At 43.8% G+C, this 23,198-nt stretch overlaps 1 protein-coding gene across 28 annotated transcripts in view; it reads right to left on the bottom strand.

The window, feature by feature from the left end:
* Nucleotides 1-700: 700 nt before the first annotated feature.
* LOC122875719 (voltage-dependent N-type calcium channel subunit alpha-1B-like) overlaps nucleotides 701-23,198 on the bottom strand; it is a 291,644-nt gene continuing 269,146 nt past the window's right edge. For 24 of the 28 annotated variants that reach the window (XM_044195130.1, XM_044195131.1, XM_044195144.1 and 21 more), the window contains 4 exons: nucleotides 11,918-11,956; nucleotides 11,118-11,346; nucleotides 7,613-7,830; nucleotides 701-5,525 (listed from right to left, as the gene is read on the bottom strand). In XM_044195130.1, the coding sequence (XP_044051065.1) occupies nucleotides 4,974-5,525; nucleotides 7,613-7,830; nucleotides 11,118-11,346; nucleotides 11,918-11,956 (1,038 nt within the window). In that variant the 3' untranslated portion in view covers nucleotides 701-4,973. Of the gene's footprint in view, nucleotides 5,715-7,612; nucleotides 7,831-11,117; nucleotides 11,347-11,917; nucleotides 11,957-23,198 lie in introns of all 28 variants that reach the window. The other 4 variants (XM_044195143.1, XM_044195154.1, XM_044195149.1 and 1 more) reach the window with 3 other exon arrangements.

Raw genomic sequence — 23,198 nt, 5'->3', positions numbered from 1 at the left:
CAGAAACAATACATAGCTTTATGTTATAAATTCAGGAGGTTATTATAAAGATCACTTTATTGTGATTAAAAAGTAGCAGAATTGCTTGTTGACCAGTGCGGAGAAATGCGCTTCTGCTTGTGTGGATTTGTGGTGAGATTTATACCTGATCAGAAGTGTTTTCAGTTAGTTTTGGCTTTCCACCTCCACTGAAGAGCAGCGTACAGCTGCTTCCCTAAACTTTTCATCCAGTACAGTCCCAAACAGGGTTTTATGTCTTTTACGTCTGACAGACATAAAAGGATATCCCCTACCCTATCAGCAGAGCAATAATGTAGAACATGCACATTTAAAGAGGTTACTTCCCCAAAAAAGACACAAAAGTGTAGGGAAGACTAAATCATGACTGCATGTGTGCTGATCTACAGGACAATACATATTTGAAAGCAATACAGAATGTCTGAGAACCTTACTGCATTATATTCCATTATATTTATATATATATATATTGAATTGCCACCTGTATTTTGTTTCCCCTTTATGTAAATGAAGACATTTCCACCACAAATTGATGCAGAAATTGGTACAGAAAAGAATGCAGGAAATTGAGTGTTTAATTTTCTGGGGGCGGATCCCCGCTTAATAGGTGTCCCCTCCAATGTTGAAACAAAACCTGCGCCTTTGAAACATCCTCCTCATACAGCTAAAATCAATCAGGCAGTTCAATTTAATTCTTTTTTATTTCAAGGAACCTTGTTTCATACAAAATGTTTAATGTAGAAACAACTGCAGAATTCAAAGTCTGGCCAAGAAACATAATATCGGGCAAACAAACACTTCATTGAATCCCAAGACCCAAATAAAGGAATGTTCCAGCTCTGCTGCACGTGTTGGAATTGTCTGTTGACAAAAACAACACTGTTTTTAATAGAAATTTGTCTTTTCAACAAACCCCACAGTTTATATCAAATATTAAAATTCAACAACAAAATAACATATGGTATCTAAAAGTACTTAGTTTTCTACATGCACTTACATTGTTAGAACATGCAAACATTTGTATTTTCTCAAGAAAAAGCCACATCTACACTCCCAGTAGTATGAAGAAATAAATAAGTTGGATTGCTTCTAATGTTTGGTGGCCAATTGGCCCATACTAGGGCGTAGGTACGTTTCCTTTCACGCAATAGAGGCCTCTGTTAGAGAAGGTACAGGTATTTTGAAGACTTTTTGCCATAATGTGACAAAACTTTTAAAATAATGAATGTATCTGCAGAAGAATGCGTTCCTGTCTATGACAAAAGGAATCACTTTGACAGGTTCAAGGTTGATTTTTTGAGCCATGGGATTTCCATTTGACATCATCAAAGTGGGTAAATGTTATGCATGCAAATATACGCATAAAGTTGCTGTAATCCTAAATATTATATCTGTTTCTTGTTTACACTTTGTGCCTTTATGAATTTTAAGTCTTTTTTGTTTGCATGTTTTTTTTTCATAGCATTTTCTATAAAACATTTGGTCACAATCATGCTGAAGCCTGAATCTGAAGAGACCAGCATGTAAAACTACAGAATGGATGGAGAAATGGGTTTGTCTTGTGGCATAGCCCTGCTCTCTTGTCTTCAGCTTATATCCGGCCCCTGTCCGGCCTCAAACAATGCCCCTGTCTTGTGGCATAGCCCTGCTCTCTTGTCTTCATGCTCCATGTAAAAGCACCATATAAAAGCGCAGGAATAGATCATGAACATTTCATAAAAGACAATCTGATTATGCCAGTCATGTGTATCAAGCATGTTGCATAAAACACACACTGTTTGTGTGTAAATCAGCCTACATATCCAGTTCAGATATACAGTTGTTTGAGGCATCAACAGATAGTCCTCCTGTGACTGATAGATGTTGTAATGTTGTATTTCTAGAAATCTGACAGTGGGAGAATTTCCTCCTTCAAATTGGAGCGGAGATCAGTGAGGTGTCTTCAGAGGACCACTTGAAGGAAAAATCCACCCTCCAGTACTGTCAGATCCACTTCTGACCATTGTTACATCAATTTGTGGAATTCTGTACATTCCAGGAATTGTTTCGTGTTTTGTGTTGTAACTTATCTTTTGGAGTGTAACTACATTCTTTCCAGTCTCACAGAGCCAGATGAGATTTAGTTATTTTGAGACAGTTATTTTGCTGGGCCAGCAAGATAAGCCAATGCCTCAATCTGCCTCATCTCCTACTTCTACAGTACTTCAGGTCTAAAGGAATTCCCTACATTTCCCAGAATGCATTTTAACAAGCCCCAGCAAAAAGACATCAACTTCTTGCTTTCAATCAAAAAGTGTGTACGTGGACATATTAGTTGTGTGTCCCAAGTCCTTACAACAAACTAACATCGTTGATAAGTTAATATCAGTATGTACTGCTATTAGCTTATCAAAGCATAAAAATATCAGCATATATGTTGGTCAATAAATAACAAGAAATGTCAGTACAGAAATGCCAGATATGTTTGAACTGAAGAAATACCATCACCACTACAATTTGTCAATCAGAGAGTGCTCCACGTTAGTCACTCTGTCTCTTTTACAATCCATTTCTTGCCTGTGTGAACTTTGAACTGCAAACTGGCAGCTATAGAAAAAAATAAAAATAAATAAACAACAACAAACTTTTCCATTTTAACACCAAAGCCTGATTTTTAATGCTGTACCATTCCCTGCTGTCAAACTCCATGGTCCAATAGCTGCTAAAAATATCTTGGCATGACATTACAACATCAATTTTTTGCGTGAGTGTGAAAAAACACACCACAAAACAACAAACTGGACCCAGAAATGCAACAGCTGATGCTTACCAGTGTTAGTGTTAATCCACACACACACACAGCCTGGCTTGAAATACCTATGAAGAGTCAGACTGGATCACATTGTGTGCACACTCTTACCTTACCCCACACCTACCTACCCCTTCAGACTCCAGCTGACCAACACACACTGTGCAGTCCACTCAAAAAAAAAAAAAAAACTCACACTGTGGCATAATTACCAAAAAATAGAAAAAAGAAACTCTACAAGGTGGTCATAGCAGATAGGTGACCAGATCTACCATCTAAACATGCACAATGTATTACTTGCATTAATTTAACTGCATTGATATAATTATGCAGTTTTCATATCTGTGAAATGATCGCATAGCGTTTCCACAATGTTGAGTCAAAAACAAGAAAAATAATTGACTTTCATAAGGTAATTTTTCCATTCCTGTCTTTTAAGCATAGATATCATTTCTCTGCTTGTAGGCTTTCTGTACAACATGTTTTCCTGTAGAGCTACATACAGAATGAACTAGTCAAGTGTGGACGCATTAGAAAACAGTTGACATTGCATCTTTTTCTACAGCATATCTAAAAAGGATAGGCACTTGGTCTTAAAACATAGCAAATAACTCTGTAAGAAACATTAGACCTAAAACGATGGCAAACTGTAAGCAGTTCACATAAAACACACCTTTGTTTTTTTCATGTCATACAAAAAATGAAATGAAAAGAGAACATCTACAAGGAAATTTTTATAGAAAACAAATCAGTCAGTCAGGTACTTTACACTACTATGCGTTGCTTCGCTCAAAGTTTTCAAGAAACGTTTAACAGACAAAACAATCATTGTTGTGACAGCACTTCATCTGTTCGACTGACAAAAGGAATGTCATAAAGGATTAGGTATCATGGAATGGTAGAGTCCTGAACTAAACACAGCTGTCAGAATGTCTGAGGTTTTCCTTCATTTTATACTACCATTTCACTATTGACCTGCGTTTCCGTGACTTGCAGTGCAATCACTTTCTGTTGAAACTGCCATACTGACTCTCAAACGCACTTCAAACCTTCAGCTATTGTTAGAATCAATAACTAACTTTACTTACAGCTTATATAATCAATCCTGTTTGGAGGCTGTCGTACTGTTATACAGTATGCTGTGCTGTTGGCTGTAATAATAATGTGGAAGAAGGTGAAATGTCAGTTAACCAGCAGATAAAGAGAGCACAACCATCTTGAATGTTGTGTTGCCTTTATTCGTATTCATATTATTGTGAAAAAACTTTTGCATGTGCCTATTCTATTATTTTGTGAAGCAGTGCTGCTACATAAGTCCAGAAATGCTGTTTGGGTCTCTGCAGTGATCTGACTACAATTTAGAATGTACATGGTTGCAAAAGTAACTTCCCCTGGTAAACAGAACAGAGCATAATAGGTTATAAAACTTGCAAATAGTTAGAATTTAATGTTAAAGCTGCACTTATCTCAGGATATGTCAGGATGATATGTCAATGTTATGTTTACAGCTAGTTGTGCTGCCCCCAAATGTCAGAATAAAAACAATTAATACAGCTTTAAGTTTTTGCAAATTGCCATTAGCAAAATTAAGCCAAAAAGTAGCACAGATTTCCCTACTCCTGTTGAAGAGTCCTGTTTGGAACAAAGCATCATATGAGACCCTTGTTTTTTTTCGGTATAGTGTGAATAAAGCTTTACTGCTCATCATCATAGACAAATCACCTTGAAGTGAAACAGCAAAATACATCAGCACTTGAATGGTTTCCCTGAAATACAGACTGGAGTTATGAATGACACAGCAGGTCTGGTGGTTTATCTACATAATCAAAGACTTCTTCGGATCGTCCATTCTTCCAAAGTCAGGAGATATATGCTATATGCTGTTTGAGTGTCAATATGGTGGTGTCAACAAACACTGAAGTCAAAGGAAATCAGGGACAGCTACTGTAAGACATCTGATATTGGCAAAAAGCCTACTCTTCTGTTTCATAATGCTTACATGCCCTTTGATAAAGAGGACACTTGTTCACATTCAAAAATTACCAATTACAACTCTCCAAGTTAGGATTAAAATACAGCATTACACAGTGACAATGTAAACTAAAGCCTTCATAGAAGATGATAAAACTCATCACAATTCCTCAAAAAAGGTTGGTTTAAAGCCATGCTAGCACCATTTGTCCTCCTCTGCCTCCTGGTAATACCTGGGTGCCCTGACGCCAGAGCCTGGGCTGGTGCTGCCCCTGAAGCTGAAGTGGTACCCGTTAGGCACCCCAAGGTTCTGCTGGGGAGCGGGAGGCAGAGCTCCCATCGTGCGAGGCAGTGCGGTCCGAGATGAGTGTCTGGCACAGGGGCTGGACATTGACACTGCATGTTGGAAGACGTCCAGCTGGTCCCGGAGGCTGCCGTACAGGCTGCCCAGGGCCTCAGTGTGGCCCCGGCCCAGGAAGGGCTCAGAGCTAATACGAGTGACAAGGCAGGGGAAGTAGCGGGAGCTGCTGTGCCATAGGGTGTTGTGCTCCGACAAGCCATGGCTCAGCCGGCTGGGACTCAGAGAGGCCTGGCTGGAAACAAAGTGCAAGGGGGATGAATTGGCAGTCTTATAGGCCACCCCAGGCCGCGGGGTGAGGGGGGTCTGGGGAAGCTGCCGACGTCCACGGCTCGCGGTGCTAGGACTGGAACTCAGTGTCACTGGGCTGCCTTTAACCCAACCGCTGCCCTAGATGAAAATTGGACAAGCAATTTGAAATGATAGAATGATGAGGAAAATATGTAAGAGAGGAAAGGAAAAGGGAAGGGGACAGGGAGAGAGGAAAGACACCAAAATGATATGTGATGACGCAAGATATGGCAGGGAACAAATGAGGGAGAGAACACAGACACAGAAGACAGAATGAAACAACAAGCACTAATGGAAAGGTAATGACAGATAGACAAAATGGATGGAAAATGATGAAAAGAGAAAGTGGGAAAAGAAGTGAAAGGCCATGAGAGGCTGCACTAAAGGCAGGCAGAGGAGAAAGTAGTAGTAAGAGCATGCAGGGGGATCGCAGTAATACTTCAGTCTGCTTTCAATTTCCTTTATTCTTTCTCCTAAACTGCCTCTCTTTCAACACGACTCTACAAGGAAAAAAACGCTCTTTGACTTGAAATCATAATGCTTTAATTTGAATGAATTTGGAGTTAATTTTGGTATCATATTTTAAATATAAAATATATAACTAAGACAAGCTTAATGCAAAATTAATATTCTATTCACCACATCATCTTGGCTTGCCAATGTACTGAGATGTTTTTTAGATTTCATGATTTTTATTGGCCTATTTCAAGACAGCAACTTATAAGTGAGTTGCTGAAGGAAAATTCTCACTCTGACAGCTGCCTCAGGGTCTTATGCAGGTGCCTGATGATAGTAGTATCATCCTCTGTTATAACATCCAACAGTATACCATTACCTACTGTAGGCTATAATATTCTCTCATCTAATATCTCTGTAACTATCACATGACTGCCTATCATATTACTCATGTAATAAAAAAAGAAAGATGTTATTTAGAGTCTTACCTTGCTGTACCATTGATATTTTCTAATTGTTTCGGCTCCTCTAATACCACTAGACTGGCACTGCTAAATCTTTCTCTGATTTCCAACAGCAGGATTTGAAGCCCTGCAGTGGGAATTTCTTCTTTTTAGTCTTTGGTAACATTTTTGTGAATGAAACAGACACATTGTGGGATTGAGTCAAAATAAACACATTGTGTTTACGCATGTTGTTGCACAGAGGAATACTGATTACATTTATATTGTAGTCTTGCTGAACAATACATTTCCTTTTGTTTTAATGACTGTTTAACTTATCTATTATTCAAAAAAATGTAATTAAATTCAGTTCACTTAAAAAAAAGTATTTTGAATTGAAAAATCAATAACAAATTTCAGCTTTAGGCTAGTTGTTATTTTTTATGCAAAGAGAATTAGAATTGGTTACATTACCACTTAAACAAAATACAAATTTCTAAGCTGATTCATCTAGTGTTTGTCCTCAGATTTGTGTCAGCAGCTGAGGGTGACAAATAGTTTATTGGAGGCTGATAGATCTCAGTGGTGAACTGAAATATTACAGATAAACTTCTATTAAACTGTGATGAGGTTCATCACATCAGTTGTACGCTCAGTCTTTGTGCCAATACATGTAACTCTACCACATCGTCATAAAACTAGAGGCCTTAACCTCAATTACAAGCAGAGTTGCCAAGTCCACTTATAATAAGTGACTTTGGGCATCGTCTTTTTTCTTTTGAAGTCGCTTGAAAAAGTCACAGGTTTTTTTGGCTTGTTTTAAAAAATATGGTTGCTTGTTAGGAAAATCTGACAAACGACTTCATTTGTTTTAGATTTATGGTCACTATTTTACCCAGTGCATTGATTGACACTGTCTGCTCCCAGCCTCACAAATAATATCAGTGTTGTAGTGTAATTAATTCGCCCTACCACAAATCCCCACAGGGACCCCCTCCTCCCCCTCATTGGAGAAAAATCTATGTCATGTCAGTCATGTTGTAGCCTAAGTTAGGCTTGAGAGCTTTGACATTGCTCTCAGAAATATGTACCCTTTGACAAATAAACAAATGTAATGAGTTTTAGTGTCCTTTGGTCTAAATGGGGTTTTGTATCCTGATATGAATAACATTCTGAGGGAAAATAGAATTCAAATGTCAGATGAACTCTAAACTGAAAAAACAAAAAACCCTGTAGAAATCCCCTGCACCTGGCCTTGTCTGGCTTTACACGCCTGTGCCCTCCCACCTGCTTGTTACTGTTTTCCTGCCCCTCGCCAGGGGAGGCAGCACAGCTGGCGGTGGCAGATTTGGTGCGGCAGTGTTCCCGGCTGCAGTAGCGGTTGCAGGAGTAGTAGCGCTGCTTGTCTGTCGAGGAGTAGTGGTGTTTCCTCTCGTGGGAGCGTCCACGGTCGTGGGCTCGCTCTCTGGAGGCAGCTGGGTCAGACGCTGGCTCTCCTGGTGCACCTGTGGAGGAGGACAATATTGCAGGGGGTGAAAGGTGATTTTTCTCTATTCTAGATAGTATTAGAGTCCTGATTTTTGTACTACTGTCTTTTCTACTGTGTTTTTTCCTACTGTGACATGTCAAAATGTCTTCTGTGAAAAAGGTCTGTTGGGAAATTTTTTACAACATGGCAACCCAAATGTTTTACTTATTAATGGCTTATAAATATATATATAAAGCATTAGTAAATTATTTATTAACTATTCATGAATTCATAGAGCCACATCGCTAGCATGGCTAAAAAGGAAATATGGTGAGACTCTGTTTACACTGTACATTTTTAATAAGCTGCTTTTGGACAATCAATAAGCTATATGGGATTCTGTTTAATTGGTTTCAGTGCATCTCATGTTTGTTTACAATCTGTTTCAGACCTTCCTCTACCCTAACTAGAAAAAAATTCTCTGTAAATACTCAATACCTAAAAAATGGTCAAACTTAAAATCTATCTACATGGTGACAGCTCCATAAGCAGCTGGTTTCTTGGGGTATTGTAGGGTGTAACAGCTGTTATTGTACACTTCACATTAAAACATTAAAATCAAGAAGCCTTTGGCAGTGAACATTACATGTGATCAACTTTTGGCTACTGTTCTGACCTTTTTGTGGTTTCTTTTTTAAATTAAACTACTATATGTAATATTAACCCTAACCCTTCATAGCTCACGCTGTAACTTTCTGCTCATTTGCTCAATTTGTAAAGGTGTTTGTACTTCATAAATAAACATTTTCTTTATTTCATTTTTAAAAAATGAACTGAAAACAGGGAAAACAGCTAGCCTGGCTCCACCCAAAAGGTAAAAATCTGCCTACCAGCGTCCATAGATTCTATATGCAAACTTTCGTGCAGATTGGACTGACGGCCTAGGAGGAGTTCGAAAAAGTATGTTTACATATTTCATGATTTTAGAATAAAAAGCGCCACCTAGTGGCCGACTGGCAACAAATTTAGACAGAGCCCCAGTATAAGAAATCTAAGTAACTAATGAGCCAAGTTTCGTGTTAATCGGACAGACCTATGTGGTGGTATAGATATTAACGTTTTCATATTTTGAAAAATATAGGGTGACGGACTTTTGTCACACATCAGTGAATGTGCTGAAAAAGTTTCAGCTCTGTAGGATGTATGGTGTGATTTTTTCAAGTTTGGAATGTGACATGTAGAAATTTACATTTGCTGTAATAAGCCACAATGTGACTGTTTAGGTGCGGCGAATTTCGATGTTTTGCCATGAAACTGGCTGTAACTTTACTGTACATGGTCCCATCTGAACCAAACTTCACGAGTCCCACTCTGAACACATCTATATGACAATATTTAGTTATTGTCATAGCACCATCTACTGGCAATAGGAAGTCAGCCTTCTGTGACAAACATCATCTGATTTACGTTGAAATTACATTATGTGGTGTTTACATGATATCCAGCAAGCGTTATTTGTGTGTGTTCACTAGCGCCACATAGTGAAATTCGACGCCACGCCATGGACAGGCTATTCAACAAAAACTCAAGCTTTGAAGAACCTTTGATCCCTAAGGTCTTCAGATTGCACTGCCAAAATTTGAAGTCGATCTGATGAATTCTCTAGGAGAAGTTTGTTAAAGTATGGAGCCTGTAAATGGCAAAAAATGACCTAAAAGTGCACATTCAATTCAAAATGGCTGACTTCCTGGTGTGTTTAGGGTATAGCTCCAAGATGCTTTTTTGTATGCCTGGAAGTGATACATCTGCCTCCCAAATTTCATACATCTAGGTCAAATTTAAAGGTGGGGGCTTTCACTTTTAAAACTGTTAGGGGGTGTTAGACTGTTAGACCCCTATCAAAGGAGGGGAGGCATTAAATTTGATCTGAGGCAGAATGAATGAGCGTTTCTATACTTTTTCTTTCAGTTTTTACATTTTATTTTACTGGTATTTTATATCTCACAATGACCATTTCCACAGCATCTAGTGTGTTTGTTTCTATGTTAAATAGGTAGCGTACACTCCGCTTAGTAGGTTGCGGTAGTGTGCCTTGTGTACAGGCTGTGATCTGCATTTTAACCTAGAAGAAGAACGTGTTTATCCAGCTTATGCAGCAGGGAAAAGGAAAATACCAAGAACACAACGCTGCGAGCAAGCAATGCAGACTCAGCCATGGGTAAATGCAAATTCAATTAGGAGTTCCAGAGATTTGTACGAGGCGCGATGTGAACGTTGTTGCAAAACATTCAAACTTGGGGCAATGGTAAGCACGGATTCTCACACGAAATCTCAAAGGCACAAGCACTATACTCGAAAAAGTACTATGCCCATCGAGTCGTACGCTGCTACTGCTAGTTTGGCTGTACATACTAGAGATGATTTGTCTACTGCGAATATGTTCTTCAGTGGTGGAATGTAAAGTACATTTAGGCTACTCAAGTATTGTACAAATTCGAGGTACTTCTACTTCACTTGAGTATTTTCTTTTCATGTCGCTTTCTACTACTTCTACTCCACTAACGTTACATCTCAGTGTCAAATATTGTACTTTTTTCTCCACTACATTTGTCTGACAGCTTTAGTTAATATTTTTCTGATGACAGATCTATCCAGATCTGATTTTGAATGTTTGTGATAAACTGAAGGATGAAGTGTTCCTTTATGGGTTGAGAAAATTCTCCTACTTCTTTAAGATAAATAAACTATTTCAACCCACTCTTGAATTAGCTGGAAACTGCATTATCACAAAGCTGAAAACAGGGCTGTTTTTCTGAGTTCATGAAATGTTGACTTTTTAGAGATACGTAGTTCTCACAGGACAGTGACACTGACACATGCTGATCTTATAGATTATGATGCATTGCTGTAGAAATTACTACCCAACAGTATATAAAGTAGTTAAAATTAGCTCAACCAGAGCTAAAACATGTAGAAATTTACATTTGTTGTAATAACCCACGATGTGGCTGTTAAGGCGCCTGCGAATTTCGATGTTTCGCAATGAAACAGGAACTGGTTGTAACTTTACTCCATCTGAACCAAACTTCACATGTACGATAAGAGGCCCACCCTGCATGAACAACGATGTCTGATCAGGTGCGTGGGCCTGTTCATCGGTGCTTGCAGCTTTAGTTGTATGTGAATCTGTTTCTTTTGTTGTCTTACATGTGTAACTGTGTTAAAAGTTTTTATTTTGTTTTATTTATCTATTTTTTTAAAAAGGTCTTAAGCAGAGCAGAAGTGCTCTGTTCTTTGTGTGTGTGTATATAAGTGCTGACTAACCAGCAGAGCCGGGTGGTTGTCCCCCCAGAGGTGTATCCAAAGACCTCTGCCTCTTCTCTCTCTCTTTATCTCTGTCTCTGCGGTGGTGGCAGCGGTGGTGGTGGTGATGGTGGTGAAGTCGGTCCTGGCTGGGTTTCTCCAGGGTGTAGTCCCTCAAGTTGACCTCCTGGCGACGCTGTGGGGCCACAGTTGAGGCTGAGCGCTTCATAGGGCTGGCATCAGGGACAGACTGAGGGAGGAGGTAGAGAGACAAAGAAGCTCACTGAGTATCATGTCTGACACAAGATTTTCATCCAGCAAGAAAGTACGTGTAGTTTTCATATAGCTCCAGATTCTTACTATGACTACACCTGATTCTACACCTGGTTCCCTTCCTTGTATACTCACTTACAGTACTGTATGCACCGAAACACTCAAGTGAGCAGACCTGTTTTCACTCATGTATGTTAACACATTAAATTACAATCATTTTATTTACTCTACCATGTGATTAAAGACCTTGACAAAAGAAAAGGCATTAGACCAGAAATGTAATAATTTGAACATGTATCACGTTTTAGAAAAATTGACTGTTGTGCCAAATGGAACTGTAAAGGGAATTAAAAAGCTTTTGTCAGATTTCTATTAGGACTGCAGCAGTGGGAACACCTGGCCAGTCTGCACCTACCGCTCTGACACATGTAATTAACATGTCTACAGTGCAGTACTGGCACTGTAGATTTAAGAGTTCACCCAGCTGGTCCAGATAAAACTGCACAATGTCAAACCACTAACAAGTATATATATGTTGTGTGACATACAGCTAGATGGATCCCTGGAGAGTGGCGTGAGTGGCTCCGCTGTTATGCAGGAGAGGGATAAAGGCCAAACAAATAAAAAGAACAGCAGAGAAAGAGATAAGGAATATTAAGCAAGATCAGCAGCAAGATCATATCCTACACAGTGGCTTTAAGTTCATTATTCAAAAATAGTTCATTTCATAAGTTTAGTAAAAGCTTTTACAGCAAAATGTATTTAAGCATCAATAGTAAATGTACTGTGAATGTATGGTGAGTAACCCATTTCAGAGTGTTACTTGTTTACTTATCAATAAACAGGAACTCGTAAACCTAACTACGTTATTATACATACATTTGGGTTACCCCTCTGAGAATCGCTGCCTTATTGTAGGAGAGTCTGTGACCCTGGGAGCTGGGTTGTTGGGGGCAATAGTTCCTGGTAGCGAGGCAAATTGGTCCCAGGAGAGGGGTCAGACTAAGAGCTATTCACAGACTATACATGAATGGGCCAAGAAGGAGTTGCAGCCTTGACTCATGGGGCCCAGTCGGGTACAACCCGAAAGAACTACATGAAGCTGCTGGCCTGTGGGCCCACCACCCATAGGGATAAGCATTGGGGTCTGGTGCATGGTCAGCCGGGCGACAGGCAAAGGCGGGGACCTAGGCATGCTGACCCCTGGCATTGCAGACTGGTTCTAGGGACGTGGAACATCACCTCTCTGGCAGGGAAGGAACCAGAGCTATTACAGGAGGTGGAGTGGTACCAACTAGAGACAGTTGGGCTCATCTGACGGTGGATTGCTCCCTCTGGGTTGGGACTGAGTTTCTGGCCCATGCCAACATGCAGATTGGTGCACTGTCAGCAGTAATGCAGGCATTGCACTGTCACGCAAAGGTGTGTAGGTAGCTGAGCTGAAAGGCAAAGTTTTCGATTTATCAATCGATCTACGTTCCAACCCTTACCTGTTGTCATAGGCTTTGGGTAGTGACTGAAAGAATGAGATAGCGGATACAAGCAGCCGAAATGAGTTTCCTCCATAGGGTGGCTGCATGTGAAGTTAAGCTGGCAGGCTTTGTGTGTGGCAGCCGTTTGCGCAAAAGTTTTTTTTGCAGAGATCTAAGGGGCCTTCACAGCGCTTTGGTAGATCACGAGACTTCGTTTCTGCTGTGTGTTTCTGCTCCGAGCAGATTACATGGCGAAGCGAGTTCGGGTGTCTCTTGGGAGCAGCCACACTGAGAGAAGACTGACCACGGCCGTCCGCCGCAGCGAAGGATTCCGGGAGAAAGAGTTTCTTTTTCTTCTTTTTTTTTCTTTTTTTCTTCTTCTTCTTCTTCTTCTTCTTCTTCAACGGTGGTTGGCATCCAGCTTAATGGTGCATTACCTCCACCTTCTGTTCTGAAGTGTGGATCAGTCAGTAAAATATAATTACAATTTCCCAGGGATTGAGGGGGGAAGGAAAAAAATAACCCTTACCATTATATCCTATAATAAAGCCCAGTATCCCTTAAAAAACCCAACAATTCTCTCACCTGTGCTCTATCATTCATACTTAGTATTGTTTTTAATTTGAGTTTCTGCATCCCTAGTTCCTTTAGTCTGTTTTCAATTATCACTCTCTCCCTCTGATATTTCCTATAATGTAGAATTACATGTTCCACCGATTCCTCTTCCTGACACTCCTCACACATACCCGTCTGATGTTTCCCCATCATTTGAATGTTTGATTTAGAGCACAGTGTCCCAGCCTTAGTCTCGTTAGTACCCTCTCGTTTCCTCTTGTCTGTTTACCCCACTATCCCACATTTCTTGCCATTTTTGGTAAATTTTTTCCCAGATTATACATTGACTTCCGCTTTACTGATTCTTATTTGCATTTCTACATTTTCCTTCTTTAATGCCTTCTTTGTGGCCTTGTCCACTTTTTCATTCCCCTTCACTCCTATGTGTGCTGGAACCCATAAAAATTTAACTAATACTCCCTGGAGTGTTAGACTTGTAACTGAGTAGAGAATTTCATATAGTATATCCTGTCGACTTGAATGGAACAATATTAGACTAAGTAGAGCTGAAGCTGAGTCTGTACATATTATGATTTTGTCAATTTTCGCTTCTTCCGCCCAACGGAATGCAACTAAAATTGCAACCATTGCCACTGTACAAACGGCTAAATTATTAGATGTTCTTCAATTGATTTCAATTCCTCTTGCTGGAACCACCACTCCCATTCCTGTTACCCCTGTTTCAGGGTTCTTAGTGCCATCTGTATATATTTGAGTATAGTTTTTAAATACTTTAGTAATATAATCATTAAACACCCCAACCAGATCAGCACTTCCTTCTTTCCTTTTAATCTCTAATAGATACCAATCTTACTCCGGACATCTCATCTTCCATGGAGCTATGACTGGATGTACTATTGAAGAGCTGATTTTAATGTCAGTTGCCCCAAGCTCTTTTGCTGTTTTATTCCGTATATGACCAAAGTTGTCCTTTTTACTTCTCTCTTTCCTCCAGCAATCCTTCAGCACTTCTTTTGTGGGGTGCGAGTCATTATGCCCCTACAAGTTAACCCAGTAATTTGCTATTATATGCCGTCTCCTTAGTTCCAGTGGTATCTCTCCTACCTCTACCTGGATAGTAGTCCAGTTTACACTCCGTCTCGTCGTCATACTTTTTCTAACTTTTAGCTTTCCTTTTTCTTCCAAACTTAAGTAACTTGTGTGTAAGTATATTTTAAACTACGCTCTTTACGAAAATGAGAGTAGAAAGTGTTTTAGTACTTTTTTTCGCCGTGGAACTTCTTCTCCTGCTACTCGGTCAGGGTACCGCTGCAGATCAGCTGTTTGGCCGCATTGTTTACACCAGGGAACAGCTGATCGCGCTGAAGCCGAGCAGCATGGCGCCCATGACAACCGATATCCCCACTGAGATCTGGAGGAGGACACACCGATGGTGCAGAGGTGGAATGAAGCAGTGAGGGAAGAGATAGGGATGCAGACAAAAGAGACTTAATAACAAGAGATTTAAGCCGCGTCTGCCTTCTCTCGTCATGGGCAATGTGAGATCGCTGGTGAATAAAATGAACGAGCTAACGGCGTTAGCCCGGAGTCAGACGGAGTTCCGTGAGTGTAGTTTGATGTGCTTCTCAGAGACATGACTACACCAGGATATCCTGGATCATAACGTTTCCATCGACGGCTTTCAGACTGTTCGGGCCGACAGGGATCACACACATCTGCCACGTGAATTCTCACATGCCATTGTTGTGGCTGTTTACATCCCCCCCTCTGCTAACCCGGCATCGGCGTGCAACGGCATTCACACCGCCATAGCACAACTCCAGACTCAACACCCGAGTGCACTCATATTAATTTCGGGTGACCTCAACCATGTCAGTGTTTCAACAACACTGACTAACTAGCTCAGACCACAACCTGGTTCACCTCAAACCCTGCTATGTGCCTCTGGTTAAAAGGTAGCCTGCGACCACAAGGACAGTGAGGAGATGGTCAGAGGAGGCCTATGGGACACTGCAGGAATGTTTTGAGGTGACAAACTGGGATGCACTCTGTGAGCCTCATGGAGAGGACATTGATGGGCTCACTGAGTGCATTACTGGCTACATTAACTTCTGTGTGGACTGCAATGTCCCAACTAAGATGGTCCATTGTTACCTAAGTAACAAACCGTGGGTAACAAAGGACATCAAAGACATCCTGAATGCCAAGAGGAGGGCCTTTACTGATGGTAATAGGGAGGAGGTGAGGGCAATCCAAGGTGAAGATCAGGGAGGCCAAGGAGAAGTACAGGATGAAGCTGGAGTGTAAACTCCAGCAGAACTACATGAGAGAGGTCTGGAGTGGCATGAAGAGCATCACTGGCTTCAGACTGACTGGCAGCAGAGGAGTTGAAGGCAGCTTGGACAGGGCCAACGAACTTAATCTGTTCTTTAACAGATTCGACACACTGGCTCCTGCTCATCCCCCCTCTAACCCAGCTGCTGTACTCTGCTCCCCCCTCCCCATCAGGTCAACGGCCCTCTTCACACTAATGACTCCCCCCTCCCCCGCCTGTAACCTCTGCTGTGTGCCTGACTGCTGACCAGGTGAGAGGACAGCTGATGAAACTCCACTCAAACAAGGCTGCAGGCCCCGATGGAGTTAGCCTCGGGGTGCTAAAAGCCTGTGCTCCCCAGCTATGTGGAGTCCTTCAACGTGTCTTCAACCTGATCCTGAGTCTTCAAAGGGTCCCTGTTCTGTGGAAGACATCTTGCCTCGTTCCTGTGCCGAAGACGCAGTGTCCCAGTGGCTCCGAGGACTACAGACTGGTGGCACTGACCTCACACATAATGAAGACCCTGGAGAGACTAGTGCTGGAACAGCTGCGGCCCATGGTCAGACCCCTCCTGGACCTACCAGCCCCGGCTGGGAGTTGAGGATGCCATCATCTTTCTCCTGAACCACATCCACACCCACCTGGACAAGCCGGCAAGAACAGTGAGGATCATGTTTTTTGACTTCTCCAGTGCTTTCAACACCATCTGGCCAGCCCTGCTGGGTGAGAAGCTGGCAGCAATGCAGGTTGATGCCCCCCTCGTGTCCTGGATTGTGGACTACCTGACTGGCAGACCACAGCATGTGTGCCTGCAGCACTGTGTGTCGGACAGCGTGGTCAGCAACACCGGGGCCCCTCAGGGGACTGTCCTCTCTCCCTTCCTCTTCCCTTCCTCCACCATCTACACCATGGACTTCAGCTACCACACAGAGTCCTGCCACCTTCAGAAGTTTTCTGATGACTGCTGTGGTGGGTCGTATCAGCGGTGGTGATGAGTACAGGGCTGTGGTGGGGAACTTTGTCTCATGGTGTGAGCAGAACCATCTGCAGCTCAATGCGACAAAGTCTAAGGAGCTGGTTGTGGATCTACGAAGGGCCAAGGCAAGGGACCCCGGTTTCCATCCAGGGGGTCAGTGTGGACATTGTAGAGGATTACAAGTACCTGGGAGTACACATGGACAATAAACTGGACTGGGCTAAGAACACTCAAGCTGTTTACAAGAAGGGCCAGAGCCGCCTCTATTTCCTGAGGAGGCTGAAGTCCTTCAACATCTGCCGGACAATGATGAAGATGTTTTATGAGTCTGTAGTGGCAAGTGCTATCCTGTATGCTGTTGCATGCTGGGGCAGCAGGTTGAGGGTAGCGGACACTAACAGACTCAACAAACTGATCCATAAGGCCAGTGACATTGTGGGGGTGGAGCTGGACTCTCTGGCGGTGGTGTCAGAGAGGAGGATGCTGGCCAAACTACATGCCATCTTGGACAGTGTCTCCCACCCACTCCATGATGTGCTGGTCAAGCAAAGGAGCACCTTCAGCGGAAGACTCATCCCCCCAAAATGCACCACAGAGCGCCACAGGAAGTCATTCCTGCCTGTGGCCATCAAACTCTTTAACTCCTCCCTCTAAGTGTCAGTCTGTATGAGGCTAAGTCATTAAACTGGACACTGGATCACTTCACATAATTGTGCAATATCCTGTGTTAATACTCCTGGGCAATATACTTAAATTCCTATTTATTGATATTGATATTTATTCATACCTCTATTACTGCTGTGCAAAATCCTCCGTCTCATTATAAATAAGCTACACTTAATGTCAGAGAGCCAACACAGACACCACCAGCTCCACCCACTGCAATCGGCAGATCGCACTCACCTGAATATTGATTACACACCTGCCACTAATCATCTACTCCACACTATATAGTCTCACTCCCCCGGTTCACTCACTGTCTGGTTTCAAACCTCTTACGAGAACTCAACCCGACCACAGCTTCTCTTGACAACCCCTTTTGGACTTTGGACTTCTCCGTTGTGTGTTTCGTCAGCTCCCGGCTTTCCTGCCACCCGTCTCCTCCAGTGGATCTTACTACCAGCGCTACATCAAGATAAGATCCATAGACTTTCCTAGCTTAGCTCCCGTCATTGCTTTTCTCTGTCTGGCTGTTTCAATAAACTCCCTCGTCTCAGTACTAACCTCTGTGTCCTGTGTCTATCTGCTGACAGAAGACCAGAACTTTAAACCATCTGGAGATGGAGCGCTCCGCTTCCCCCACGGAGAATCCATACGAAGGATTGGTCAGCGCCCTTCGTGCAGCTCTGTCTCCGGATCCTCAACCCCAATCTGCCTCTGCCAGTCCCATGGCCCTTCCTCCCAGCTATTCGGGTGAGGCGGTAGGATGTAGCGGTTTTTTGCTGCAAGTTTCTCTGTACATCGAGATGCATTCTCATAAATTCAACACCGAATGAGCTAAAGTGGCATTCCTCATTTCCCTCCTCTCCGGAAGAGCATTGCTATGGGCTCAGACTTTTTGGAGCTCACAATCTCCCATGATTAACTCCTTCTCCAACTTCTCGTCCCACTTCCAGGAAGTATTCGGTCTCGCCACCGGGACCTGGCGGTCTCCGACCAGCTCTTCCGCTTACGTCAGGGAAATTCATCGGCGAGTGATTACACACTACAGTTCCGTACGCTAGCGGCTGCTAGTGGATGGAATGAGGCTGCACTGATGACAGCCTATCGCCAGGGTTTGAATTCCCAACTCCGTAAGAAGATGGTAATCTACGAAAACAGTATTGGACTTGAGAACTTCATGCAGAAAACAGTGAAAATCGCTCAGCTACTTACCTCTCACCCGAAGTCTGTCCTCCAGTACCAGAGCCCATGCAGGTAGATTCTCACCGACTCTCTCCCCAGGAACGTGCACTCCGTTTAAACCAGGGCCGGTGCCTGTATTGCGGGGCCTCTGGGCATCAGATCAGGACATGCCCAACCCGTCCTCCACGTCCTGCGGTGAGTACCATTCCCAGTTCTCCTGCAATTTCTAAATTAACTCTTCTAGAAATTCAATTACTCACCCCTCAGTCTGTCGTTGCAGTACGAGCCCTCCTCGACTTGGGCTCCTCTGGCAACTTCATCTCCCCGTCGTTATTAAAACGACTTGAGTTACCTTTTTTGCCTCACGCTGAACTCAAGGTGGAAACCATCCAGGGAAAACCGCTGGGACGTGGTAGAGTGAAGTATCAAACACCACCCATCATCCTACGTGTCGGTTGCCTGCACAAAGAACAGATCTCCTTCCTGGTACTGGAGGACCCCACCGTCAACATCATCCTGGGACGCCCATGGCTCGCTCAACACTCTCCGGAAGTCAGATGGGAGTCCAGTGAGATTCTGCGATGGAGTCCAGCCTGCCTTCAACATGGCATCTCCTCTGTTCCTAAACCTCCGGTCAGTCACTCTCCTGTCCAGGTACATGCCACTCGTGTGGAGAGTCCGGATCCACCGCCAGATCTCGACGTCCCATCTGACTATGTGGCGTTCCAGGATGTCTTCAGCAAACAGGCAGCCACCCTCTTACCACCACATCGGCCATGGGACTGTGCCATTGACCTGCTGCCTGGGGCTACACCGCCTAAAGGATGCGTGTATCCTTTGTCCATCCCGGAGCGCACGGCTATGGAGGACTACATCGAGGAGGCTGTCCAAGAGAAGTTCATTCGACCTTCTACCTCACCTGCGGCCTCGAGCTTCTTCTTCGTGGGAAAGAAGGACGGTGGCTTGCGGCCTTGCATTGATCACCGGACCCTCAACAGCCAAACTGTCAAGCTCCCCTATCCGCTTCCTCTGGTCCCTGCCGCCCTCGAGGAACTCCGTGGGGCTCGCATCTTCACCAAGCTGGATTTGCGGAGTGCCTACAACCTCGTTTGAATCCGGGAGGGAGACGAATGGAAGACGGCGTTCATCACCCCTTCAGGCCACTACGAATACCTGGTGATGCCGTACGGCTGTCCAATGCTCCAGCGGTCTTCCAGGGCTTCATGAACGAGGTATTCCGGGAGTTTCTTCATCGTTTTGTGATCGTCTACATTGATGACATCCTCATCTACTCCCGGAACTTGGCTGAACATCGCCACCACGTCACACAGGTTCTCCAACAGCTCCGGAAACATCGGCTTTACCTGAAACGTGAGAAGTGTGAGTTCCATCGCCCCACGGTCCAGCCCCTCGGGTACATCGTCAGTGCAGAGGGCATTCATATGGACCAGGGGAAGATCCAAGCCATCCAAAACTGGCCACTTCCTCAATCAGTTAAGGAACTCCAACGTTTCCTAGGGTTTGCGAACTTCTATCGCAGATTCATAAGGAGCTTCAGTTTCATGTCCACTCCTCTCACCTCCCTGCTCCGTCGCAAACCCAAGTCACTGTCCTGGAACCCCGAAGCTCGAGCCGCGTTTGAAGAGCTAAAGAGAGCCTTCTGCACTGCTCCCGCGCTCACTCATCCTAACCCAGATCTCCCCTTCGTGGTAGAAGTGGATGCGGATTCCCTCTCCAGAATCCATGCTCCCTCCAGCCATACTTGTCAGCCCTATCCAGTGGGACCTGAACGACCAAATATGTCCCAACCAGCCTACGTAAAGACCTTCTGGGCTCAGCGCATGCTTCTCCGGGCTCTGGACACCCAGGCAGCCAGCGTACTCTCTCGCTCCTTCAGGCTCGTTACTGGTGGCCCAGTATGGTCCGGGATGTCTCCCAATTCGTGGAAGGATGCTCAGTCTGCGCCATCTCCCGCACGCCACGTCAACTTCCTGCTGGCAAACTGGTACCCCTTCCGATACCACGTAGACCTTGGTCCCACGTCGGAGTCGATTTCGTCACAGACTTACCCAAATCAGACGGTTTCACCTGCATACTCGTCGCGGTGGACCGTTTCTCCAAGGCCTGCAGGCTCATTCCCTTGAAGGGCTTGCCTACCGCTCTTGAAACCGCAGAGGCCCTTTTCCAACAGGTATTCCGCAACTTTGGTATCCCGGAAGAAATCGTCTCTGACCGAGGACCACAGTTCACCTCACGTGTGTGGAAGGCTTTCTTCAAACTCCTCCAAGTAGCAGTCAAGCTCTCCTCTGGTTATCACCCTCAGACCAACGGCCAGACTGAGCGGAAGATACAGGAGATAGGGAGATATCTTCGGACCTACTGTCACAACACCCAAACCAGCTGGAACCGCTTCCTTCCGTGGGCTGAGTACGCACAAAACTTGCTAAAGCAGAACACCACGGGTCTCACTCGTTCCAGTGCGTACTCGGCTACCAACCCCCGTTGTTCCCCTGGACAGAGGAACCCTCTGAAGTCCCAGCCATTGACCACTGGTTTCGAGCGAGAGAGTGTGGGACTCAGCCCATATCCACCTGCAGCATGCTGTACGGAGACACAAGCAGTTTGCTGATGCCCGCCGATCCCCTACCCCGGTCTATCATCCAGGGGATCGCGTCTGGCTTTCCACTCGGGATCTGCGTCTCCGTCAGCCTTGCCGTAAACTGAGTCCCTGCTACATAGGTCCATTCCCCATCGAGAGGCAGATTAATGACGTCACCTACCGGCTCCAGCTCCCCCCGAGGTACCGCATTCACCCTTCATTTCATGTCTCCCTCCTAAAACCTGTGTCTCCATCTTCCACAGAACCCGAGGAGCTACCCCTAACTCCTCCTCCAGATGTGATCGAGGAACCCCTAATCTACCGGGTGGAGGCCATTATGGATTCCAGGGCGGCCGGCTAGAGTACTTGGTGGACTGGGAAGGATACGGGCCCGAAGAAAGATCTTGGGTTCCACGAGACGACATCCTCGACCCGGCGTTACTGACGGACTTTCACAGGGCTCATCCGGATCGTCCTGCACCCAGAGGCCGAGGCCGACCCCGTCGCCGGCAGCGGGCGTCAGGAGCCGCCCCTGGAGGAGGGGGTACTGTCAGAGAGCCAACACAGACACCACCAGCTCCACCCACTGCAATCAGCAGATCGCACTCACCTGAATATTGATTACACACCTGCCACTAACCATCTACTCCACACTATATAGTCTCACTCCCCCAGTTCACTCACTGTCTGGTCTCAAACCTCTTACGAGAACTCAACCTGACCACAGCTTCTCTTGACAACCCCTTTTGGACTTTGGACTTCTCCGTTGTGTGTTTCGTCATCCATAGACTTTCCTAGCTTAGCTCCCGTCATTGCTTTTCTCTGTCTGGCTGTTTCAATAAACTCCCTCGTCTCAGTACTAACCTCTGTGTCCCGTGTCTATCTGCTGACACTTAACTTGGCAGCTCATGCAAGTTAAACCCACTTTGTACTTCACACTTATTTTATTTTATACTTAATTTATTTTCTGACCTGTATTATAGTGTATTATATTTTTTAATTAGTACTTCCATTCCTCGGGGATCAATAAAGTATTTCTGATTCTGATTCTGATAGCTGAGACAGGCGATGTCTTAAAAGCTCCACTACACACTCTCAACGCTTGAGCCTGAATCACATCCAATTGTTTTAAATGGGATCTAGCTGCTGATGTATACACTATACTGCCATAGTCCACCGTAGATCTTATCAGGGACACATAAATTCTTTTCAGTGCTTGGCAACTTGCCCCCCATTCTCTACCAGTCAAGCATCTCATTACTTTTTTCCACTATCCTTCTAATATGATCTGCCCATGTTAAATAGGAATCAAAAAGCACCCCCAGGAATTTGAATGTTCCTGCTCTCTCTATTTCTTTCCCATACATCCTTATTTTCAATCTTTCATCTATTCTTTTATTAGTAAAGAAAACACTTTGGGTTTTTTCCACTGAGAATCTACATCCCCATTCTTTCCCCCACTCCACTTTATCTACAGCTCCTTGTACTTTCCCAACTACATAATCCATATTTCCCCCCCTCTTCCACAGAGCCCCATCGTCTGCAAAAAGTGACCTATCTATATCAGCTGGAATCTTTAAAAAGATATCATTAATCATTATTATGAATAGTAGTGGGCTTACTACATTACCTTGAGGTGTACCATTTTCTACAGTATACTGATTTGACAGTTCTAATCCTATTCTTACTTGGATATTCCTTTCACACAAAAAATCTTTTATCCAATTGAAAACTCTCCCTCCAATTCCCAACTTGTGTAACTTAACTAGAACTCCCTCCTTCCACATCATATCGTAAGCTTTTTCTATATCCAACAACACTGCAATTACTGCCTCTTTATTTTCCTGGGCTTTCCTTATTTCATTTTCTAGCCTAACAACTGCATCCATGGTACTCCTACCTTTCCTAAACCCACTCTGATAATTTGCTATCTTTTCCTTCTTCTCAAGCTCATATGATAACCTTTCTGTTATCATTCTTTCCATTATTTTGCATACATTAGAAGTTAATGCTATTGGTCTATAGTCGATAGGTTTTGATGGATCCT

This window comes from Siniperca chuatsi, linkage group LG5 (assembly GCF_020085105.1).
Source record: "Siniperca chuatsi isolate FFG_IHB_CAS linkage group LG5, ASM2008510v1, whole genome shotgun sequence".
Lineage (NCBI taxonomy): Eukaryota > Metazoa > Chordata > Actinopteri > Centrarchiformes > Sinipercidae > Siniperca > Siniperca chuatsi.
Note: the sequence above shows the minus strand (reverse complement) of the source record. Positions and strands in the feature narration are given on the sequence as shown.